This window comes from Marmota monax, unplaced genomic scaffold (assembly GCF_021218885.2).
Source record: "Marmota monax isolate L192 unplaced genomic scaffold, Marmota_monax_Labrador192_F-V1.1 WCK01_AAM20220418_F8-fsc00103, whole genome shotgun sequence".
NCBI lineage: Eukaryota > Metazoa > Chordata > Mammalia > Rodentia > Sciuridae > Marmota > Marmota monax.
This window is the reverse complement of record NW_026694286.1, coordinates 1,019,752-1,046,486: the sequence shown is the minus strand read 5'-3', so window position 1 is coordinate 1,046,486 and position 26,735 is coordinate 1,019,752. Positions and strand designations below refer to the sequence as shown.

The 26,735-nt window shown below is 35.4% G+C and overlaps 1 protein-coding gene across 5 annotated transcripts in view; it reads right to left on the bottom strand.

The window, feature by feature from the left end:
- Smchd1 (structural maintenance of chromosomes flexible hinge domain containing 1) overlaps nucleotides 1–26,735 on the bottom strand; it is a 151,290-nt gene that overhangs the window by 30,723 nt on the left and 93,832 nt on the right. For all 5 annotated transcript variants that reach the window (XR_009228878.1, XR_009228879.1, XM_046467441.2 and 2 more), the window contains 6 exons: nucleotides 24,947–25,026; nucleotides 10,377–10,534; nucleotides 8,909–9,024; nucleotides 7,514–7,578; nucleotides 4,277–4,364; nucleotides 2,009–2,140 (listed from right to left, as the gene is read on the bottom strand). Coding sequence is in view for 3 of the 5 variants with exons in the window: in XM_046467441.2 (XP_046323397.1) it covers nucleotides 2,009–2,140; nucleotides 4,277–4,364; nucleotides 7,514–7,578; nucleotides 8,909–9,024; nucleotides 10,377–10,534; nucleotides 24,947–25,026 (639 nt within the window). In the remaining 2 variants the exon portion in view is untranslated. The remainder of the gene's footprint in view (nucleotides 1–2,008; nucleotides 2,141–4,276; nucleotides 4,365–7,513; nucleotides 7,579–8,908; nucleotides 9,025–10,376; nucleotides 10,535–24,946; nucleotides 25,027–26,735) is intronic.

Here is a 26,735-nt window from a genome sequence, read left to right as displayed (position 1 = left end):
TCAGAAATAAGACACATATTTATAGAGCCCCAGCAAGAAATTATCCTCATCCTTTTAAATTCAAACATGGAATTCAGTCCTAAGTTTGTGGTCCACATACAGGAAATAGTTCCAGAAACCATTTAACCAGAGACAACGATTTCTAATACAATGATTCCTAACTTTCTCAATTGTAAGAACTCTCATTTAAAATTTCATATTATGTACCTTAGCATCTACTGCTATGAAAAAGTCATCACTAACAAAAAGATATTATGAATTTATAGCACTTTTAAGTTGTTTTTTAGTAACTTCAACAGCATCAGACCTGTGTAAATTATACTCTTCAGGCAATTTTTGGTGTGCTTATGAATGCAGACACTTAAAGTACTTACATGTTACCATTTACCCTGACAAGATGTTTGGGAAGAGAAGTTAGAACCACTCACTTGTCTAAAAAATGGGAACATAAACTTTTATAAAAGGAGTTAAGTATTGAACCAGCCATATTTTCCATTAAGATATAGTCTCACTACTGTGTTTTTTCTATGGTGCTGAGGATCAAACTCAGGGCTTTTGCACATGCTAGGCAAATGCTGGCTACATACCCAGGCCCTCAATTCCGCTTTTTATATTTTTGTTAATATTTTTGGCAGTTTCTTTGCTGCTTACTGAACAGGTCATCAGCAGCCTTGAGAAGCTCTGAGTTTCTTCCTTAAGGCATTTTGTTCCATCATCCTAGATGTGTAACACTTTAAAAAACTTAAAACATAGTATATAATATTGTAATGTATTGAATATATTAACTAATATCATTTCCAACCTTTTAATGTACCTGTGTCAATTTCATTTAAATATTCAAAGAACCGAAAATTTGGAACTTAATGGATTAATAACGATCAGTCATCAGAGATCTCTTAAAAAAAAAATGTAACTATCTTTGTCTATCTCTTCTGTGAACCAGGCATTGAGAAATCAATATGGTTCACAAACCTTCACAACACATACATGAAATAGGAAAGGTAAGGCAGAAATTAGAGAAATGCAAATTAAAACTATACTGAGATTCCATTTCACTCTAGTCAGAATGGCAATTACCAAGAATACAAGTAACAATAAATGCTGGTGAGGATGTGGGTAAAAAGGTTTGCTCCATACACTGTCATAGGGATGAAAATTGGTGCAACTACTATGGAAAGCTATAAGGGGATTCCTTAGGAAACTTGGAATTAAACCACCATTTGACCCAGTTATCCCACTTCTCAGTACATGCCGAAAGGACTTAAAATCAGCATATTACAGTGATGCAGTCACATCAATGTTTATACCAGCTCAATTCACAATTGCTAAGCCGGGGAACCAATTGAGTTCAGATGAATGGATTAAGAAAATGTGGTATATATACACAACGGAGTATTACTCAGCCATAAATAATAATTATGGCACTTGCCAGTAAATGGAGGGAACTGGAGACTATCATGCTAAGTGAAATAAGCCAAACTCAAAAAAGCCAAAGGCTGAGTGTTCTCTCTGATGTGTGGATGCTGACACATAGTAAGGGGAGGGAGGCAAGAATAGAAGTTCATTAGATTAGACAGAGGAAGGAAGGGACAGGAGAATGAATCGGATATAACTTTCCTATGTCCATATATGCATACATGGCCAGTGAAACTTCACATCATGTTAAATTGCAAGAATTGAATCCTAATTATGCTAACTTATACTCCATGTATATAATGTCAGAATATACTGTTACGTATATCTAAAAAAAAAAATTAAAGAAAAAGTAGGCAGATTTCTGCATTTTGAGTCAGTTATTAGTATATCTGAATTTATTTTATTTACAATGTTATGCATTCTCTAGTCATATCCAAACACAGAGATGCTTAAAAATACTTAATTCATCTGCACAAGTTTTCCCTTTAAGCTTAAACTCAATAATGTGACTCTATAACAACTTTTGCACCCAAACATCAAAGACAATTTTTTCTTGTTATCCCTTTGTAGTTTTGAAAGAAGATAATATTACCGTGATACTGAGGCGTAAATCTTTGACCAAGGTCCTACTGGCAACCGAGCGAACATTAGAAACAGCTGGAGTAGCTGGCTGAATTTCAGGAACCAACTTCACAGGCTGATTAGGTAGAACATCAATCATAACCTTATAAAACAAAAGAATCATACTGAACAATAACATATTAATGCTTTACCATTTAACAGAAAGACAATAAAAAATGATGGCATATACTAAATTAAATATTACCATCTAAAATTCATTTTCATTAATCTCTTAGAAGTAATTTACTTTAGTGGTACAGATACACAATGGAATATTACTCAACCATAAAAAAGAATGAAATTATGGCATTTGCTGCTAAATAGATGGAACTAGAGACGATCATGCTAAGTGAAATAAGCCAATCCCCCCAAACCAAAGGCTGAATGTTCCCTCTGCTATGTAGATGATGACTCACATTAGGGAAGGGGTAATGGGTAGGGGAGAGATTCTCCAGACTGCACAGGGCGGAGTGGGGGAGAGGGAAGGGAGGAAGGATGGGAATGACAGTAGAATGAATTGGATATAACTTTCTTATGTTCCTATATGAATACACAACCAGTATAACTCCACATCATGTACAACCACAAAATGGGAAGTTATACCCCATATATATATATATATGTCAAAACAGATCCTACTGTCCTGTATAACTAAAAAGAATTAAAATAAACAAACAACAAAGTGAAGCCACTCCACACAAGCTTGCCCTGTTCTGCATGAGGCCATTTCCCTTCCTGCCTCTCTACCATGTTGTGGTGCAGCCAAAGGAGCCCTCACCAGGTGCCAAATAGATGGTGTGGCCTGATCCTCAACTTCCAGCCTCCAAAACTGTGAGCTAAATAAAACTCTTTTCTTTATAAAATACCACACCTTGGGTTTTTGTTACAGCAATAGAAAAAAAATATATATATATACTGTCAAAATATTTTTCTCCTTCCAATTTTCCCAGAGTTCTTGCAGCTATGTGTGGTCATGTAAGTAGTCACTGTCAATGAAGTTTGAGGGAATGGTGCGGGTCACTTCTGGGCAAGTTTCTTTTCTTAAAACTTTAAATTCTGAAATAACTAAATATTCATAATAATTTGCCAACAAATGCACAGGAAAATGGCTTGCACTTTTTAGTTACTCATCTACAGTGGTATCCTGCATAACTATAACACAACATTAAAATCTACATGTTAACTCAGAATATATTTAGATGTGTGTGTGTGGCAACTCATTTTATCACATGCATGACTGTAACTGCCAACCCAATTAAGACACAGAACTATCCTGTCACCCATGCTACCATTTTACAATCACAACCTCCTGCTCCTTGCCCTAAATTTCAATATCAAATCTGCTCTTAATTTCTACATTTTTTTTAAGTTTCAGGAATGTCTATCCAATTGAATTGGACAGTTAAAAAAAAAGTAATTTACTTAAAAAGTTCAGAATAAAAGTTATGCCAAATTAATTTTTTAATAAAATAAGCATCTAAAAACAAACTGAGAAGCACTTAAAGAGTTTAAGTATTTTTTAAAAATTCAGTACATTGAAAAAATTAAATAGAAATGACATATGTTGGAATTAACTTGAACTTCACTACCTAGTATACTAATAACTGAAATGTCATCAACTAAAAATTTCTCATGTATGATTAACATGAGCAACTTTACCATGATATACACCTCCCCCTTATCCATAGATTTGTTCTCAGTACTTTCAGTTGCCTGAGGTCAACTGTGGTCCAAAAGTATTAAATGGAAAATTTCAGAAATTAACAATTCGTAAATTTTAAATAATTTTTAGCTGGGCATGGTGCCACATGCCTATGATCCCAATTACTTGGGAGGTAAAGATAGAAAAATTACAAATTCAAGGCCAGCATGAGCAACTCAGCAAGACTCTATTGCAAAAACAACAAAAACCAACCCACACATGAATCAACTTTTTTTTTTTTAAATAGAATACTGCTAAAATTGTTCATGTGAATCTCCTGTTGTATCTAGTTTATAAACTAAACTTCATTTTAGGAATGTATATACAAGAAAAAAACAGTATATATAGTAGTTGGTACTATGCATGGTTTCAGGTACCCACTGGGGATCTTGGTATGTGTCTTCAATAAATAAGGGGGGGAATACTGGATTTATACCTTGCATCCAATAATTAATTCACTTTTCAACTAAATACTTTATTCATAAACTAAGAGAAAAATGTAAAGTTAATCAAAATATATAAAGAAAGTAAGCAAACCTGTTCGCTGCTGAGAACATTTGTTTTATCCATCATAAAACCAAACTGGATACAGTATGTCCCCACTTTGTTAGGAATTACTTTATCCCTAGATTGAAAAGGAAGTGATAAGGTTTTTGACAATTTAAATAAAGGGGAAAGAAATTCAAAGCATCAACATTTCCTTTCACAAAAAGTTAATTAATAGTAATAAGATAATTACCAATATTATATTTGTCTTCATTTGTTCAACAAATATCGTATATTAAGTTAAATCCCAGGTCCCCTTTACTTGTACATTCTTTCACAAAACAAAGGCTCTGGATATAATAAGAATGGAAATAGGAATACAGTAGCAAGCACACAAAATATGATAAAGTATATAGGTCAAGTGAATTTTGTTTCACTTCTACATTATAAATTTCCAATGAATGGTTTTATATTTCAAAATTATGAGTCATCTTGCTGAGCTTCTATGTTGCTTTATTTTCTATTCAAACAGTTGTCTAAATATCTGACAATATATCCAAGTTATTTACTGTAATTTGATTTCTTAACTAATGTTCCTACTAGGAACACAAACATAGTTATACTTTAACCCAATGAAAATATGAATAAATGAATGAATGAATGATGTTACAGTAAAAATTAAACAAGACCTGCTTCCAAATGGTCTGTCATGATGAAAACAGCCATGTAAAAAAATGTTTTTTGGAAGATGCTCCAGAGTTAACAAAGCATAAAGAGGACTCAGTATCATATAATAAGATAGGATAAAAACCCTGGTAGATAAGTTTCACATATAAAGCTGCTTTATTCCTGGGAGAGAATTCTAGGAACATAGGTAGACCTAAACTACACAGGCTTTCAAGGGAAATGCAAATTGACAGAGACAAATGTAAATCTTCTCTGGGGAAAGATTATTATCCCAGGCATATATTATTTCCATACATATTAATAAATAAAAATGTCTGATACAATAGCAAAATAATAAAGAGGCAATAAATAGACTAAAATATCAATAGAACAAGAGAAAATAAAAAATGACCTACAGGAACTTTGCACTATTACTACTCAGGTTGATAAAAGACAAGACTACAAATGCTGACAACTGGACCTTTAAAAAAAAATGTTAAATGTAAGCCAAGAATAGTTTTAAGTGCCTTGTAGTCCCAGACATTCAGGAGGCTGAGGTGAGACGAATGCTTGAGCACATGAGTTTGAGACCAGCCTGGGTAAAAGAGCAAGACCTTGTCTCAAAAACAAACAAACAAACAAAACCCCTTAAACGTAAGTATGAGAACAAAAAATGTCAAATAATTGAAAGATTATGTAACTCAAAAGATGGACTTAACAGCAAATCATACTGCATATGGAATTAGTTACCTGAAGACAGTTCAAAGTCAATAGTATGAGAAGACAGAAAAGAATGGAAAATAGAGAAAAGACAGTAACAGAGCACACTGTGAAAAAGGCTAACAAACTTACACAAGAAACACCTGATGAGATAGTGATTGACAATTGTTCAAAACTAAAGACAACACAATCAAATCCGAGACTAGGATACATGCTCAAAAGAACTCCAAAGAAAATCAAGTCAGGAGAGATTTTTATGTGTGTGTACAACACACAAAGCAGGAAGAAAGGAGGTAATAAGTGGAAGAAGAAGGAGGTGGGGCTTCCATGACAATGGCATTACTTCTTGACTTTAGTAGAGGGTGCACATTCTCTTTGGGCAAAATCACAATGTTGCATATCCTGCTTTTTGTATTTCTTGGGTACTGTATCTCACTTTCAAAAAGATTAAAAAATTAAACAAGATTATATGTACAACCCCAAACACAGTTTGGGTTAGGAACACAGACACATTAGGAACCTAAATATTATTTTCATTTATTCAAACACAATTAATATATGTAAGCATATATTAAACAATGATAGAATGTGATAATTTTTTAATGAGGTAAAATTCATAGAACATAAAATTAACAATTTTAAGACCTATCATTCATTGATAGTACATGCACACTGTTATGTAACTAACCACCTCTACTTAGTTCCAAAACATGATTATTTTTAAGATTTATTAAAATGGATGGAGGGCTGGGGTAGTAGGTCAGTTCTAAGAGTGTTTGCCTCACATGTGTGAGGCATTGGGTTCAATTCTCAGTACTGTATATAAATAAATGAATATAATACAGGTCCATCAATAATTTAAAAAAACTGAAAAATAAATAAATAAAATGGACTTCTGAAACAGAGAGTCTCAAAATAAAATTTTCCTCTCTAAAAAAACAAAAAAATAAAAAGATTAAAAGGTTTCTTCAAACTGATGCTCTGGGTTGCTAAAATAAGACCTAACTGAAAAAAACTACATATTTTGGAATACCATAAAATAGCCCAATTCTTGCATGTTAATAGACTTCATATAACAATTTAACAGATTGAAAAGATAGCAGTATGCCCCTTTTAGAATGTCTAAATCAGCTTCTGTAATAATTTGGGTATATTTAAAAGACTGAAGGCAATGTTGGTCCAAGGACAGAGGCTGGTCTGAACATTCTGCTATTGGTCTGTCACAGAAAATTATATAACTCGAGTGTTCACAATCATTGATAGCCACATTGACATTGCCTTGACAAGTATACATTCAGTGGACATTTTTTATTTTAAACAAAAAGCATCAATCTATCTATCACTGATTGAGAGTTTTTAGAAATCTAAACCTGGTCCTTTATCAGTATGAAAAGGCACTGAACAAACATAATAATCATTTTTTACTCCATTGACATTAATGTAAAGAACTTACAAAGAAACCTTGTGAGGGAGGGGAAAGAAAAAAGAAATCTTAGACATAATCCTTTCAAAACATTTTTCAAATTTTAGAATGGTGGTCCAGAATGAAGGTGCAACAGATCGTAGTCACATAAACAGTAGAAGCCAGTCCAATCTTACTTCATAAAATCGTAGAATAAAAATTTCCTATAATAAAAAACCATACCTTGATAATATAAAGGAAGTCTCATGACTTTCAAAGTTTCTAATACTGATATGGACCATCACAAAAATCTTTCCCCAAACCATATTACAAAAGTCTATTAAAAACAAACAACACACATCTTCTTCCGCCCCCCCCCCCCAAAAAAAACCTACCCAATAACAAAATCATAAATTACTTTCCTTAGATAAGCAGGCAAATGTCTCTAAGGGAGAATTACTTCTGTAATAAGTCAGGAATGAAAATGATTTTAAAAATACCTGAAATAGAAGCAACCATCTTCCTTGTCATTATCTTTTATTTTATTACAACTAAATGTTTCTGCCTAGAAAGGAGAGTAGGAGAAAAGGGGAAAAAACAAAGTCAATTCACAATGAAAACTTACACACACATGTATCTTTATAAAATATGCAAGACAATGAAAAAAGTCACAAAGAAACATCCATTAAAATGTATATAGCAGGGGCTGGGGTTGTGGTTCAGTGGTAGAGCACTCACCTAGCATGTGTGAGGCACTGGGTTCAATCCTTACCACCACATAAAAATCAAATAAATATATTGTGTCTACCTACAACTAATAATATATTTTTTAAAAGGTATATAATAGATCTCTATACTGATGACAATATTTTAAAGTACTAGCAGTTTCACTGTCTTACTGGTGTAAATTGAATGAGTGAAGATCATGGTTGCTGAAACCATGGTAACTTTTGGGACTATCAAACAAGCTAGTTTCTAAAAAAGATAATGTGATAAACCGTAAATGCTGAAGTGGATTATGAAAATGGGACATTCTGACAAATTTTAAAATTTAGTTTCCAATTTGATATTTATCTCAAATTTTTACTATCCACTATGGAAGCCAATAGCTGTATGGAGCTTAATTATTAAGCATTCAATATATAGCTGGTCTGAATCGATAAGGTTTAAGATATAAAACAAACTGCAAAGAAATGGAAAAAGAATGTAAAATCTCATTAATAAATTTAAAAATACTGAATACATGCTTAAATGGTAATTTTTCATATTTTTGATATTTTATGATTAAAAACAATTTAAATTAATTTTACTTATTTCTTTTTACCTTTTTAATATAGTTACTAGAAAATTTAAATGCCACCTATGATATTTATATAGAACAGCAATGTTATACACCCTCAAGCTCTTCTCCCTATGTTTATCTGCCTTATAGTTTATCAATATCTCTTTGCTCTCTCATTTTCTATGTTCACCCTTGGTGATATTTAATGGCTTTTTCTATTCTATTTTACAAAATAGTGTAAAATATCTTAACATGATAAGAAAAATCACAATGTAAGCTACTGTATTTCAATAGCATCAACAAGCTACGTGCAATGGTGTGCACCTATAATTCCAGCTACCTGGAAGGCTGAGGCACGACTGGATGTTTAAGAAAGATCAGCCCTGACAACATAGTGAGAGCCCATTAAAACAAACAAACAAACAAAAAACCCCAATATCTTCAACACTTAACTTTGAAACATATACTGATGCATATTTTTTTAATCCCAAGCAATAGAGTATATTAATTTTCAATTCTCAAATATAGACATGTTGCATTTTACACTAGATTTAATTTTAACTTAAATGTAAGGGCTATTTTTAACTTTTTAAAAATGGTTCCCATTACTCACATTTGCTGGTGGTCGGTTCATACTGCTTACCAGCTTCCACATTTTCATGGAAATACGTGCTGGGTTGATATTTTTAATGATACTGTCATCTTCAGAAATAACACTAACCATAAAATCTGCCGTGATAAACATAAACATATATTTTACTAACTGCAACAGAAAAAAACTCTAGTGCTAAATCTGAACATCAAGTTCTCCTCTAGAAATCTAAGAAATATCTTTGCTCCTAATAAGCCCTTCACTTATTTTTAGTCCACCATGCTATAAATTCTAGCATGCAAGACCAAAATGGCCAGATTATGTATACTCAGCAATTTAGAACTAGGTCAGTTGGCCAGGTGTGTTGGCACACACCTATAATCCCAGAGGCTGAGACAGGAGGGTGGCAAGTTCAAAGCCAGCTTCCTCAAAAAAGTGAGGTACACTAAGCAACTCAGTGAGACCTTGTCTCCACAGCAGTACAAAATAGGGCTGGAGATGTGGCTCAGTGGTTTGAGTACCCCTGAGTTCAACCCCCATACTCACCCCCCAAAAAAGAATTAGGTCAGTTGGTCAAAACATATGCTTTATGTATTCCAAGAACAGAATGTTTACTTTATATGAATTTTAATGGTGTGTAATAGCTAAAGTTTTATTATATATAATAGTCTCATTATATTTACCATTTGTAATTTATTTGGCACCTATTAGAGTTTTTAATTATAAGAAACCGGCTTTATTTCCCCCAAAGAGATTTAACACAATCTATAAAGCTGTTATAAAAGGCAATGTATATAACATATGCAATTTATTAAAATTATTGTTAAAACATTTAAAATCTAAACTTTTTGGTATGTTTCTCTTTTAGTGCTTATAACTATGTTCAGGCATTTATCCCTTCAATAAGAGGAGTTTTCCAGAAAATTAGCTGTATAAAGCAATTACTAATTTCCTTTGGACTTAGCAAGAGCTAGACTATGTTGAAAATTTCTGCTTACCCACTGTATTCATTGAATACTTTAATATTAATGACTGTAACTAGGAGCCCAACATAGTAAACATTTGTTGTTCTGAAATATCTTAAATCTTGATGTGATGCTATTTCCACCCAAATTAAGTTAAGTGGCTGGTTCTGGTTCTGATGGGTATAACTTCACAACATATTTAGTGAAACAGAGCTCCATAGTTCTCACCATTTACTTCTTATTTTTTTAATAGAATTTCATAACTCAGTGTACAAACATCAACTGAATTGCTTGTCTCTGGTTACCAGTTTATATATAAACCTTCAGAGCTCACTATTAAAGGACACCGGACAAAGAGATAAGAGTAGGCACAGCAAAAGTGGTAAGTATTTTGCCATTTAAAAGGCAATGACATGCATTATTTTTAATCATGCTGAGGACCAAACATAAATAATTTATCCCACTGATGTTATTACAAGGCAAATTATAGTTACAGTTTTATTTAAATACTGTCAAATACTCACCAGTGAAAACACCCCCTGCTAAAAAGCAAGCATCTTTGTCATATTTAACATTGAGACGAATGGGTTTCTCAGGGTCTGGAAGAATCATTAACTTAATTATAGGTCCTTCTATAGTACTCTTGTTATAGACAGCTTTAACCTGCATAATATGTTCTCCCCTAAAAACAAAAACAGAAAAAATTAAGGGGGCAGGGAAGGATAAAAATTCAAATTACATTAGTTATGACCTAAAAATCTGAAGACAATTTATGCAAAGTTTTAACTCTTTTAGGGAACCTGTTTCTACTCAGTTCCACCTCCTATCTTAACACTAAAAAAAGGATGGTTACTATTCTTTTTTTTAAATTTTTATTGTTGGTTGTTCAAAACATTACATAGTTCTTGATATATCATATTTCACACTTTGATTCAAGTGGGTTATGAACTCCCATTTTTACCCCGTATACAGATTGCAGAATCACATCAGTTACACATCCATTGATTTACATATTGCCATACTAGTGTCTGTTGTATTCTGCTGCCTTTCCTATCCTCTACTATTCCCCCCTCCCCTCCCCTCTTCTCTCTCTACCCCCTCTACTGTCATTCATTTCTCCCCCTTGTATTATTTTTCCCTTTCCCCTCACTTCCTCTCGTATATAATTTTGTATAACCCTGAGGGTCTCCTTCCATTTCCATGCAATTTCCCTTCTCTCACCCTTTCCCTCCCACCTCTCATCCCCGTTTAATGTTAATCTTCTTCTCATGCTCTTCGTCCCTACTCTGTTCTTAGTTACTCTCCTTATATCAGAGAAGACATTTGGCATTTGTTTTTTAGGGATTGGCTAGCTTCACTTAGCATAATCTGCTCTAATGCCATCCATTTCCCTGCAAATTCTATGATTTTGTCATTTTTTAATGCAGAGTAATACTCCATTGTGTACAAATGCCACATTTTTTTTATCCATTCATCTATTGAAGGGCATCTAGGTTGGTTCCACAGTCTTGCTATTGTGAATTGTGCTGCTATGAACATCGATGTAGCAGTGTCCCTGTAGCACGCTCTTTTTAGGTCTTTAGGGAATAGACCAAGAAGGGGAATAGCTGGGTCAAATGGTGGCTCCATTCCCAGCTTTCCAAGAAATCTCCATACTGCTTTCCAAATTGGCAGCACCAATTTGCAGTCCCACCAGCAATGTACAAGTGTACCCTTTTCCCCACATCCTCGCCAGCACTTGTTGTTGTTTGACTTCATAATGGCTGCCAATCTTACTGGAGTGAGATAGTATCTTAGGGTGGTTTTGATTTGCATTTCTCTGACTGCTAGAGATGGTGAGCATTTTTTCATGTACTTGTTGATTGATTGTATGTCCTCCTCTGAGAAGTGTCTGTTCAGGTCCTTGGCCCATTTGTTGATTGGGTTGTTTGTTATCTTATTGTCTAATTTTTTGAGTTCTTTGTATACTCTGGATATTAGGGCTCTATCTGAAGTGTGAGGAGTAAAGATTTGTTCCCAGGATGTAGACTCCCTATTTACCTCTCTTATTGTTTCTTTTGCTGAGAAAAAACTTTTTAGTTTGAGTAAGTCCCATTTGTTGATTCTAGTTATTAACTTTTGTGCTATGGGTGTCCTATTGAGGAATTTGGAGCCTGACCCCACAGTATGTAGATAGTAGCCAACTTTTTCTTATATCAGACGCCGTGTCTCTGATTTGATATCAAGCTCCTTGATCCATTTTGAGTTAACTTTTGTGCATGGCGAGAGAAAGGGATTCAGTTTCATTTTTTTGCATATGGATTTCCAGTTTTCCCAGCACCATTTGTTGAAGATGCTATCCTTCCTCCATTGCATGCTTTTAGCCCCTTTATCAAATATAAGATACTTGTAGTTTTGTGGATTGGTTTCTGTGTCCTCTATTCTGTACCATTGGTCCACCCGCCTGTTTTGGTACCAGTACCATGCTGTTTTTTGTTACTATTGCTCTGTAGTATAGTTTGAAGTCTGGTATTGCTATACTGCCTGATTCACACTTCCTACTTAGCATTGTTTTTGCTATTCTGGGTCTTTTATTTTTCCATATGAATTTCATAATTGCTTTATCTATTTCTATAAGAAATGCCGTTGGGATTTTGATTGGCATTGCATTAAACCTATAGAGAACTTTTGTTAATATCGCCATTTTGATGATGTTAGTTCTGCCTATCCATGAACAGGGTATATTTTTCCATCTTCTAAGATCTTCTTCTATTTCTCTCTTTAGGGTTCTGAGTTTTCATTGTATAAGTCTTTCACCTCTTTTGTTAGGTTGATTCCCAAGTATTTTTTTTTTTTTTTTTTTTTAGGATATTGTGAATGGAGTGGTTGTCCTCATTTCCATTTCAGAGGATTTGTCGCTGATATACAGGAATGCCTTTGATTTATGCGTATTGATTTTATATCCTGCCACTTTGCTGAATTCATTTATTAGCTCTAATAGTTTCTTTGTAGACCCTTTTGGGTCTGCTAGGTATAGAATCATATCATCTGCAAATAGTGATAATTTAAGTTCTTCTTTTCCTATTTTTATGCCTTTAATTTCTTTCGTCTGTCTAATTGCTTTGGCCAGTGTTTTGAGAACTATGTTGAACAGAAGTGGTGAGAGAGGGCATCCCTGTCTTGTTCCAGATTTTAGAGGGAATGTCTTCAATTTTTCTCCATTCAGAATGATGCTAGCCTGAGGCTTAGCATAGATTGCTTTTACAATATTGAGGTATGTTCCTGTTAAGGATGGTTATTATTCTTAACCTCAGCAAGTAATAAGAAAAATCAAGATCAAAGATGGCAGATTAGAGTTACCCTTTATTTACTCGCTTCTCCATGACACAGAATCAAAACCACTGGAGAGCTTCTGTTTATTGAGGTAGGTGACTGTGGATAGTAGTCAAGAAATGTGGAGAAACCCAGAGACTTTGGATAGTTGAACAGAGGTAAGATAGAATACCCTTGAGCATGCTCCTTGGCAGCAAGTGGGGTAGAAGTAATGAGGTAGAGTTCAAGTGAGCAGCACTAGTACAGAATTTGGCACTGTGCAGACAACTCCATTTTGAACAAAGAGAAAACCCAGAATTGTCATAGCAATCTGGCTCTGGAAAAGTTCCCTGCACTTTGTAGCAGATACAGTGTTATAACAGGGAGCCATCTTGAGTAGGTCTTGTCTGAGTCTGCCTCTCTGCAAGTGTAAGGCCTCTATATTTTACTGTCTCCTTGGAGCCCACAGCAACATTACTGAAGAGCAACATTACCTCACTTACTCAGTGGGTATCTGCTTTGAAATTCAGTTTAGACTCAGAGCAAAGCCACTGAAATAACACCTGAGAACTCTACAGTGGTGGGAAACAGATCTGTGATGCTAAAGGGAAGTTTAAGGAAACCAAGATAATTTCCCATTTAAGACTAGCAGCTTGGAATGCCAAAAAAACCAGTGTAGTGTGATTGTGCATGGTAGTTGTCTCAGAACCCGAGTCATGGGTAGTGGATTGTGTGGGGCCCATCATTGGCCCCCTGCCCCAACCTGGACTAATATAGGACCACAGCGTCTCTCTGCCCTCCAAGTGGGCTGAAAAAAGTGCCAGGGATCCTGACATGCTGCAGTATTTAAATCAGGCCTGTCCTTGAAGTGTACAGAGCGAATAGCTATGGAGCATATCATTGTTGGAGGAGTTCTGCAGTTCTCCCAAGTTTGTACAGATGCGCAGGGAAGCTGAGATGTATTTCAACTAGCTCCAGCCACAAACCAGTCCAGCTGGTCACCTAGAAAGCAACACAACCAAAAGAAGGGGATAGACCCTTTCAGGCTTTGCTTTCTCCAAAGGGCTCATAGCCTAAGATGACAAGGAAAGAAGTTCTGAAAATCAGCAAAGATTGTGATTATCTACTCTTGCATGCACAATTGATCACTTTAGCAAAGAGAAAATCTTTATTTTTTAAGACTTTTTTGGTTATCACTGCATTGTGTGTATGTGTATTCTCTCTTCTCATTTTAATATTTTTTTCCTTTCATTTTTCTAGTTTAAAAAAATCATTTTTACTTTACAAATACTTCAATTTTTTATCCTTTTAAATTCTTCTTTCAAGGCTGTGGCTGTGGCTCAGTGGTAAAGCACTTGCCTAGCATATGTGAGGCACTGGGTTCAATCCTTAGCACCGCGTACGAAATAAAGGCATTCTGTCCATACACTACTACAAAAAAATTTAATAATTCTTCTTTCCTTTTCCACTTCTTAAAATTAATTTTATCTATTTTTTTAATTTTTAAGCTGTAATAGACACAATACCTTTAGTTATTTTTATGCAGTGCTGAGAATCAAACCCAGTGCCTCACACATACTAGGCAAGTGCTCTACCACTGAGCTACACCCCCAGGTCTAATTTTATCTTCATTATTATTTTAACTGTTGTTTATTCTATCTTATCTTTTCTACTTTCTTTTCTGTTGTTGGTGCTGTGGTTGTGGTTACTGAGTTTTTAAACTTTATTTCTTTATCCAGTTTGCTTTTATTTAGCTGATGTTATTGTAGTTTGCCTTCTTTTTTCTATGTCATGTTGGGGATAAAGCCTCATACTTCAAGCATGTTGGGTGGATGCTCTGCCACTGAGCTACCTTCCTAGCCCGAGTGAGAGATGTAGCACTTTACTCCACACATGACCCAGTCCTGTGGCAGGTACTTCAACTTAAAGAATTGGGGAGATAAAAATCTCCACCTGATGACCAAGCAAAAAGGAGGCAAAGCAAAGTGGGGACCTGAAGTACTGTTTCTATATATTCACCCTCTTAGGAAAAGCAGAGAGAAATAACACAAAGGTGTAGATATACCACTTGAGAACACTTTGGTCACTACCTCTAAATCTTCTGTGCAGTTGTAGTCACTCCCAGTTTCCCCACCAAAGCCTCCTCTCCCTGGCCATAGGCAACCACATTTTGTCTCTGTAGATTTGCCTATTCTAGACATTTCATTTAAAAAAATGGAATAAAAAAAGGTTGTGGACATGGCACCTATGAGGGACATTGGCATAGATTGCTTATATAACCTATCAGACCATATGCTGCCAACAAGACCAAAGGAATAACCACAGAGGTTGCATTGCATATATTCAGCTATCCATATCACTCCTGCCTATCAGAGGATGCCATTCTTGCAAGACCTATAGGGAAAGCATGGCCTCAGGCTCTTACAGTGTCAAAATCCGCAAATCATAGCTAAAGAAGTCACAGGAAAACAGCTCTATGTAGGTCAATTGGAATTAAACTCAACACTACACAACAAACAGATATCCCAGAAGTGAGTAGGCTGGCCATTAAGAAAGCATAAAAATATGATGTGCCCCTCAAATTCCTAATTTTCTGGCAACTGACTAAAGATACTGAGTGAATAAAGTGCTGGAGAAAAAATTCAAAAGCATGATTTAAAAATGATCAATGAAATTAAAGAGAATACAAACATACTGTTAAATGAATTAAGAAAGACTATTCAGGATATGAAAGAGCAATTCAATGAAGAGAATTTTTTTGGAAAATTAACAGAATCTTGGAAATAAAAAGCTAATTAAAAAAAGAATATCACAGATTAAAATTATTATTATTCAGACAGTAATAAAGAAAAAATAAGACAGAACAGAACATACATGTCTATGGGACACACCACTAAAAGATCATATATATGTATAATTGGAATAAACAAGGAATTGAGTTATAGGAAAAGGCACAGAAAACCTATTCAGTGAAACAGTAGCAGAAAATTTCTCAAATATTTGGATATCCAGGTAAAGGAGGCATTTAGAACTCGAAACAAACATGACCAACAAAGGTATTTTCCAGGACAAATTATAGTTAAACCACCAAAATACAGAAAAAAGAAAGAATATTAAAAACTTCAAGAGAGAAGCATTAAGACACATATAAAGGCAAACTCATGAGAATAACAGCATTTTTAAAAGAAACTCTAAAGGGTAGGAAGCCACGAAATTATGTATTTCAAAACCTGAAAGAAAATAAGTTCCAACACAGCTTACTATATACCCAGCAAAGCTATCCTTTAAAATCAAAGGAAAATGAAGACCTTTCAAGATATGCATAAATTAAATGAATTTATGGTAACTAAAACCCAACATATATAGAATACATTTCATATCTGGTGCAACCACTCTGAAAAACAGTATGGAGATTCCTCAGAAAACTTGGAATGGAACCACCATTTGACCCAGTCATCCCATTCCTCAGCTAATACCCAAAGAATCTAAAATCAGAATACTACAGTGACATAGCCACATGATGTTTATAGCAGCTCAATTCACCATAGTTGAGCTATGAAACCAACCTAGATGCCCTTATATATACAATGGAATATTACTCAGCTATGAAGAAGAATGAAATTATGGCATTTGACAGTAAATGGATGGAACTGTAGAGAGATAATGCTAAGTGAAATAAGCCAGTTCTCCCAAACCAAAAGTCAAATGTTCTCTCTTGATATGTGGATGAAACCTGTAACAAAGGAGGGTAGGGAGGGGAAGTATAGAAGTTCAATGGATTAGACAAAGGGGAATGAAAGGAAGGGAGGAAGGATAGGAACAGGAAAGACAGAATGAATCAGACATAATTTCCTATGCTCATATATGAAACTCCACATCAACCACAAGAATGAGATCAAAATTGTAATGGTTTGCACTCCATGTAAGTACAATGTATCAAAATATGCTCTACTGTCATGTATATCTGAAAACAACAAATAAAAAATACATACTTATTTATGCTCAGAAAAGGAGGCAAGTTTAATACAATCACAAGAGCATAAGAACGAATAAACCTCATTAGAAGAATAGATAGATAGCAAATAAGCAATTAAAAAAGACTCAGATGGTTCAGTAAACCATCAAACCTCTTGAAAGGAAAAAATGAACACAGAATATTCAAAACAACCAGAAGAAAAATAACAAAATCATAGGAACTAGTACATATCTTTCAATAATAACCCTGAACACAAACGGTCATACTTCTCCAACTAAAATATGCAGCCTGATTGATTACATTAAAAAACAGGAGGAGGGGCACAGCCTCCCCCTCCACGGTAGGCAGACCACTTGGCCTGGAGAGGGGGCACAGCCACCCGCCTGCATGGTAGGCAGACCACGTGGCCTGGAGAGGGGGCACAGCCACCCGCCTGCATGGTAGGCAGACCACCCCAACTGCAGTAGGGGCCCAGCTGCCCGCCTGCACGGTAGACAGACAACCTCAACGGGTGGAGGGGCCCAGTGGCCCGCCTGCACGGTAGGCAGAACACCCCAACTGGAGGAGGGGCCCAGCCGGCCGACGTGCGGTCACCGGACCGAGCTCTGGACAAACATAAGGTCTCCCCAACACCCCCCACCTCATCAAACACCTTATGACAAAAACTGATGGAACTCATCTTGGAAAATCCCACCAATCCTTAAAACCCATCAACCAGTGGGTGTGGCTACAAGCTCGGTTCTGCAGCGGATCAGGCACCTGGTTTACATCTCAGAGAATAAGAATAGAGAGGCCACAGGTGGAAGCTCAAGTCTTCTCACACTGACTACCACCACCACCCTGAACGCAGAGACTCAAGCTAGGAATAGACATTGCCACCTACTGGAAGAAAAGAAAAGAGAGTTCTGAGAGACATTTTTTTTCTTTCTCTTCTCTCTCTTTTTTCATCCATTCATCCAGTCTCCTCTACCCTTCTCCCTCTGGTCCTCACAACCTCAACAGATGCAAAACCAAGAATTGTGCATGGAAGAGGTCTTTAACTACTGAATCAAAAGAATAATATAATATAGAGGAATTGCATATGCCCCACCTCCCCCCCACTTTTATTTCTTTTCTTTTTTCTCTTATTTTCTTTTTCCCGCTCTCTTTTTTCTCTTTCTTTCCTTGTTATTTGTTTTTCTCCTTCTTACTCCCTCTATCCCACTGGCAACCCCCTAAATTTTGCTACTTATAAGTAGGGTAATCTTATAAATCCAGATAGAAATTTGAATCTATACATTCTTCCATAAATTACCCATCTATTGGTGAGAGCTCTCCAAAGTTACTAAGTTAGATTAACCCCATACCCTCACTCCTTTCCCCCTAAACATAACATCCTACACCTGAAATTCAGTTTTCTTCATGCTACCAGAAACGGTATGCTTTTCATAAAACTAATGACTATATTTGTAAATGATAATTGAAACCAACATTTGTAGACATAGAGTCTAGCTATAAATGTAGTAATAAGGAAAACATGTGCTTAGATGATGTACTATTGATATTGGGAACTGTTAACATTGTCTTTCTCCACAAAAGGGAGACTTTGGAACTATACAAGAGCAATATAAATATATAGGGGGAAAATCAATAACAACAGTTTCACAAAGCAGAAAGAAACATGAGCAGTATAAAAAGACAAGGAAAGAAAGGACCACAAGCAATGCAGGTCATCTCAACTTTAGAAGAGGAAATATCTGCAGCAGATGGAATGTCAGATAAAGAATTCAGCATATACATGCTTCAGATGATCTGGAGTCTCAAGGAAGACATTAGACAGCAAAATCAGATAATGAAAGATCACTTTGACAATGAATTACATAGACAAATCCAAGAAGCAAAAGATCAACTATACAAGGAGATAGAGGTTTTATATATATATATATATATATATATATATATATATAAACCAAACAGAAATCCTGGAAATGCAGGAAGCAATAAACAAAATTAAAAACTCAAATGAGACTATTACCAGCAGAGTAGAACACTTAGAAGATAGAATATCAGACAATGAGGACAAAGTATTTCAACTTGAAAAGAACATAGACAGTTCAGCGAGAATGTTAAGAAACCATGAGCAGAACATCCAAGAAACATGGGATAACATAAAGAGACCAAACTTAAAGAGTTATTGAAATACAGGAAGGTATAGAGGTCCAAACCAAAGGAATGAGCAATCTGTTCAATGAAATAATACGAGAAAACTTCCCAAACTTGAAGAATGAAACAGAATTCCAAATCCTAGAACCTACAGGACGTCGATTGTGCAAAATCATAAGAGATCCACACCTAGACACATTATAATGAAGATGCCCAACATACAGAATAAGGAGAGAATTTTAAAAGCTACAAGAGAAAGGAGGCAGATTACATTTAGGGGTAAACCAATCAGGATAACAGCTGATCTTTCAACACAGACTCTGAAAGCTAGAAGATCCTGGAACAACATATTTCAAAGGCTGAAAGAAAATGGGATCCAACCAAGAATCGTGTATCCAGCGAAATTAAGTGTCAGGATGGAAGATGAAATTAAAACCTTCCACGATAAACAAAAGTTAAAAGAATTTGCAGCTAGAAAACCAGCTCTTCAAAACATCCTTGGCAAAACATTACAGGAAGAGGAAATGAAAAATAACAATGAAAACCAACAGTGGGAGGTAGTATGTAAAGGAAAAAATAATCAAAGAGGAAAAACAAATCATGTTAAGTAACATAAATAAACAAATATGGCTGGAAGTACAAACCATATCTCAATAGTAACCTTAAATGCTAATGGCTTAAACTCACCAATCAAGAGACACAAGGCTAGCAGAATGGATAAAAAAAAAAAAATATCCAACGATATGCTGCCTACAGGAGACACATCTGATAGGAAAAGACATACATAGACTGAAGGTGAAAGGTTGGGAAAAATCATATCACTCATATGCACCTCGGAAGCAAGCAGGAGTGTCCATACTCATATCAAATAAAAAAGACTTCAAGCCAAAGTTAATCAAAAGGGATAAACAAGGACACTACATACTGCTCAAGGGAACCATACACCAACAAGACTTGACGATCATTAATATATATGCCCCAAACAATGGTCAGCTGTGTTCATCAAACAAACTCTTCTCAAGTTCAAGAGTCAAATAGACCACCATACAATAATTATGGGAGACTTCAAAACACCTCTCTCACTACTAGACAGATCTTCCAAACAAAAGTTGAATAAAGAAACTATAGAACTCAATAATACAATTAATAACCTAGACTTAATTGACATATATAGAATATACCACCCAACATCAAGCGGTTACACTTTTTTCTCAGCAGCACATGGATCCTTCTCAAAAATAGACCATATATTATGTCACAGGGCAACTCTTAGAAATTATAAAGGAGTAGAGATAATACCATGCCTCCTATCTGATCATAATGGAATGAAACTGGAAATCAACGATAAAAAAAGGAAGGAAAAATCCTATATCACTTGGAGAATGAACAATATGTTACTGAATGATCAGTGGGTTACAGAAGACATCAAGGAGGAAATTAAAAAATTCTTAGAGATAAATGAAAACACAGACACAACATATCGGAATCTCTGGGACACAATGAAACCAGTTCTAACAGGAAAATTCATTGCTTGGCGTTCATTCCTTAAAAAAAGAAAAAAACCAACAAATAAATGATCTCACACTTCATCTCAAAACCCTAGAAAAAGAAGAGCAAAACAACAGCAAAAGTAGTAGAAGGCAAGAAATAATTAAAATCAGAGCTGAAATCAATGAAATTGAAACAAAAGAAACAATTGAAAAAATTGACAAAACTAAAAGTTGGTTCTTTGAAAAAATAAATAAGATTGACAGACCCTTAGCCATGCTAACGAAGAGAAGAAGAGAGAGAACCCAAATTACTAGCATAGGGGATGAAAAAGGCAATATCACAACAGACACTTCAGAAATACAGAAGATAATTAGAAATAATTTTGAATCCTTATACTCCAATAAAATAGAAGATAGTGAAGGCATCGATAAATTTCTTAAGTCATATGATCTGCCCAGATTGAGTCAGGAGAATATACACAATCTAAACAGACCAAGATCAATTGAGGAAATACAAGAAGCCATCAAAAGACTACCAACTAAGAAAAGCCCAGGACTGGATGGGTATACAGCAGAGTTTTACAAAGCCTTTAAAGAAGAACTAATACCAATACTTTTCAAGCTATTTCAGGAAATAGAAAAAGAGGGAGAACTTCCAAATTTATTCTACGAGGCCAACATCACCCTGATTCCTAAACCAGACAAAGACACTTCAAAGAAAGAAAACTACAGACCAATATCTCTAATGAACATAGATGCAAATATCCTCAATAAAATTCTGGCAAATCAGATACAGAAACATATCAAAAAGATCATGCATCATGATCAATTAGGATTCATCCCTGGGATGCAAGGGTGGTTCAATATACGGAAATCAATAAATGTTATTCACCCCATCAATAGACTTAAAGATAAGAACCATATGATCATCTCGATAGATGCAGAAAAAGCATTTGACAAAGTACAGCATCCTTTTATGTTCAAAACACTAGAAAAACTAGGGATAACAGGAACATACCTCAATATTGTAAAAGCTATCTATGCTAAGCCTCAGGATAGCATCATTCTGAATGGAGAAAAATTGAAGGCATTCCCTCTAAAATCTGGAACAAGACAGGGATGCCCTCTCTCACCACTTCTGTTCAACATAGTTCTCGAAACACTGGCCAAAGCAATTAGACAGACAAAAGAAATTAAAGACATAAAGATAGAAAAAGAAGAACTTAAATTATCACTATTTGCGGATGACATGATCCTATACCTAGCAGACCCAAAAAAGCAGACCCAAGAAACTTCTAGAGCTAGTAAATGAATTCAGCAAAGTGGCAGGATATGAAATCAACACGCATAAATCAAAGGCATTCCTGTGTATCAGTGACAAATCCTCTGAAATGGTAATGAGAACAACCACCCCATTCACAATATCTTCAAAAAAAAATAAAATACTTGGGAATCAACCTAAAAAGAGAGGTGAAAGAACTATACAACGAAAACTACAGAACCCTAAAGAGAGAAATAGAAGAAGACCTTAGAAGGTGGAAAGATATACCTTGTTCATGGATTGGCAGAACTAATATCATTAAAACGACCATATTACCAAAAGTACTCTATAGGTTTAATGCAATGCCAATCAAAAGCCGAACGGCATTCCTCGCAGAAATAGAAAAAGCAATCATGAAATTCATCTGGAAAAATAAAAGACCCAGAATAGCAAAAGCAATTCTAAACAGGAAGAGTGAAACTGGTGGTATAGCGATACCAGATATTAAACTATAGTACAGAGCAATAGTAACAAAAACAGCATAGTACCGGTACCAAAACAGGCAGGTAGATCAATGGTACAGAATAGAGGACACAGAGAACAATCCACAAAATTACAACTACCTTATATTAGACAAAAGTGCCAAAAACATGCAATGGAGAAAGGATAGCATCTTCAACAAATGGTGCTGGGAAAACTGGAAATCCATATGCAACAAAATGAAATTGAATCCCTTTTTCTCACCTTGCACAAAAGTGAACTCAAAATGGATCAAGGAGCTAGGAATCAAACCAGAAACTTTGCGTCTAATAGAAGAAAAAGTTGGCCCTAATCTCCATCTAGTGGGGTCGGGCTCCAAAATCCTTAACAGAACACCTATAGCACAAGAGTTAAAATCAAGAATCAACAAATGGGACATAGTCAAACTAAAAAGTTTTTTCTCAGCAAGAGAAACAATAAGAGAGGTAAATAGGGAGCCTACATCCTGGGAACAAATTTTTACCCCTCACACTTCAGATAGAGCCCTAATATCCAGAATATATAAAGAACTCAAAAAATTAAACAACAAGAAAACAAATAACCCAATCAACAAATGGGCCAAGGATCTGAACAGACACTTCTCAGAGGAGGACATACAATCAATCAACAAATACACGAAAAAATGCTCACCATCTCTAGCAATCAGAGAAACGCAAATTAAAACCACCCTAAGATACCATCTCATTCCAGTAAGAATGGCAGCCATTATGAAGTCAAACAACAACAAGTGCTGGCGAGGATGTGGGGAAAAGGGTACACTTGTACATTGCTGGTGGGACTGCAAATTGGTTCAGCCAATTTGGAAAGCAGTATGGAGATTCCTTGGAAAGCTGGGAATGGAACCACCATTTGACCTATTCCCCTTCTTGGACTATACCCAAAAGACCTAAAAAGAGTATACAACAGGGACACAGCTACATCAATGTTCATAGCAGCACAATTCACAATAGTTAGACTATGGAACCAACCCAGATGCCCTTCAATATATGAATGGATAAAAAAAATGTGGCATTTACACACAATGGAATATTACTCAGCACTAAAAAACAACAAAATCACGGCATTTGCAGGGAAATGGATGGTATTAGAGCAGATTATGCTAAGTGAAGCTAGCCAATCCCTAAAAAAACAAAATGCAGAATGTCTTCTTTGATATAAGGGGGGACGACTCAAAACAGAGCAGGGAGGAAGAGCATGAGTAGAAGATTACCATCAAATAGGGACGAGAGGTGCGTGGGAATGGGAGAGAGAAGGGGAATTGCACGGAAGATGGTAGGAGACCCTCATTGTTACGCAAAATTACAGATAACATGGTGTGAGGGGGAAGAAAAAAGAGAGAGGGAGAAACGTGTCACAGTAGATTGGGTAGAAAGAGAGGAGGGGAGGGGGGGATAGAAGGGCAACACAATACAATAGACACTAGTATGGCCCTATGTATAAACATGGCTGTATAACCAATGTGATCCTGCAACCTGTAGAAAAATAAGATTAAGATTACGTACCCCATTTGAATCAAATGTATGATATGTCAAGATCATTGTAATGTTTTGAGCAACTAATAAAAAATTAATCAAAGAAGTAAAAGAAAAAAAAAAAAACAGGACTCAACAATTTGTTCAACAGCAAAGATGGGCACAGACTAAAAGTGCCCAAAGGACGGAAAATAATATTGAATAATAGAATAGAATGATAGAATAATAGAGTAATAGAATTTGGGTAAGTAGGAGTAGCTATACTCTTATCCAATAAAACAAACTTCAGTCAAAAACTGGCCAGGAGACTAAGGTGGTCACTACATATTGATAATAATGATATATCTTATCAATAAGATATAATAATATAAATATATATTTCCAAATGCTGGCATATTCAATTTGATAAAACGAATGATACTGCACATAAAGACCTCATGCAATAATAGTAGGTGACTTCAACATCCACCCTACTCTCACCAGCAGATAAGACAAAAATCATCAACTGAAACATCAGAGTAAAATTAAATTATAGATCAAATGGACTTATCAGACATCTACTAAGTGTCATGTCATCTGCAGGAAAATGGATAGAATTAGAGAACACCATGTTAAGTGAAATAAGCCAGACAAGGAAAGACATGTTTTTTATCAGATCTGGAAAAGAGGGGAAAAAAAAAATATGATCTAGAAGTAGAAAAGAGACTCTTATAGGAGGGGAAGGGGACAAGGTGAGAGCAGTGGGGAAAGAGAAGAGGGTAACAGAAGGGAAGAGAGACAGGATCAAACCTTAATATATACATGTATTAATATATCACAGCAAAACCTTTTAACCTTTACAATTAATAAGCATTAGTAATTATATATTTTTTTAAAAATCAATCTCTATAACACCAATATCTAACAAACTTTGAGTTCTTACCTAGGGGCAACAACAATGAACACTCCCAAATTAGCCCTGCCCTTTTCATCTGTTTTATGCTGCTGGTTTGAAGGCATGAGCTAAAATCAAAACAAAATAAAATAGTTAATTATAAAAAATTCTATATATCAATCAAGGTGTGTTCCTCTATTACAATGTGGTTTTCATCTATTCCTATTTTAAAAGTTATATTTACACACACTTCTAAAAATTTGTCATCTGACACCAGTTGAAATAATGTCTTATGCAATCATGTAATCCAAAAGAGAAGAGTCATCCATTTTGGTCAATTAAACTAGAATTTCATGTTAAAAGTTGCAGGATTCTAGGTTCACTAAATATTGGTGTAAATCATATATATGGTTACTAAAACACTTAAGGTGCATTTCAAACTGGGCTGGTGTGGGGGACGGCTATAGAGATATAAATATACCCGTACATTCAATTCTAGGCATCATAAAACCATCTGTTCAATTTTACTCAGGTGTGTCTTAAATTTTACTGCAATATTACCCTTTATAGTGATAAAAAAGCTTTCATTTTCAAGTGACTAAAAATTGGAGGCGACATTTCCTAATAATAGGTTTGAAGAGTCTCAACCTTTATGGATGCTATTCCAGAAACTAGAATCATACCCTTATTCTTAGGTTGAAAATAACCACTATTTCACTTTCTTGGAAGCAAACGTTCAGAACAAAATGATTTGTAGACTGTAGTAGTGGAAAATCAAGTGTCTCTTAAACTCTAAACCTCATTTCTGCTTAAGAGAACAGAGTATGGAATAGTGTTACATGCTGACACAAAAAGCAATGGATAGAGAGGGGAAAAAAAAAGGAGAAACTGACATTTCACTAAAAAATGGAATCAAAGACAGGATTAAAGTCTTATATTAACACTCATCCCATTTACCCTTGGATCGATTGCCTTCTGACACATCTTAAAGTTCTTCCTCTCCCCATCTGGATCCCAAATCCCTGTTGCAAAGTCAAAGGAATCTTTTTTTCTTTTCTTTTGATAATATTTTAGAAAAATTATTTTTGTAGTTGTAGGTCAAAACAATATCTTTATTTATTTATATGTGGTGCTGAGGATCGAACCTAGTGCCTCACAGGCTAGGTGAGCACTCTACCACTGAGCCACAACCCCAGTCCAAGTCAGAGAAATCTTAAATATCATGTTACATAGCAATCCCATAGGTTTGTTGGACAGTTTTAAGAACCCTGACTCTCATTATTTTAGTAGAAAAATAGGTCCAAGTATCATAAGCCATTTTTGGTACTTTAATCTCCTCCACTGACTTTTAAGATCAAATCTGAAGTCCTAGAAAATCTCTGTTGGGAATCTAATTGAACCAGCTGATTTCAAGAACACTGCCACCTTGAGGCAATGTTTCTTCCATTAATGAAATATTTGTGGCCCAACCCAGTGGTGCACGCCTGTAATCCCAGCAGCTCAGGAGATTGGGGCAAGAGAATCCTGAGTTCAAAGCTAGCATCAGCAAAAGCAAGGTGCTGAACTAGTGAGACCCTGTCCCTAAATAAAATACAAAAAGGCTGGGACGTGGCATAGTGGTCAAATGCCCTTGAGTCAATCCCTAGTACCCACCCACCCACCCTAAAAAAAGAAAGAAATATTTGTGGAGGGATATTCCAGACTGTCTGAATATAATCCCAGTAACTTTCTGTGGATTGCCTAGCAACAACTTGGCCAACAAATTTCCTTCAATCAAAAAAAGGTACTGTGTAAAAATAAAATCTTAAAAGGAGCAGTAGTTTTTCTTCTTTTTCAT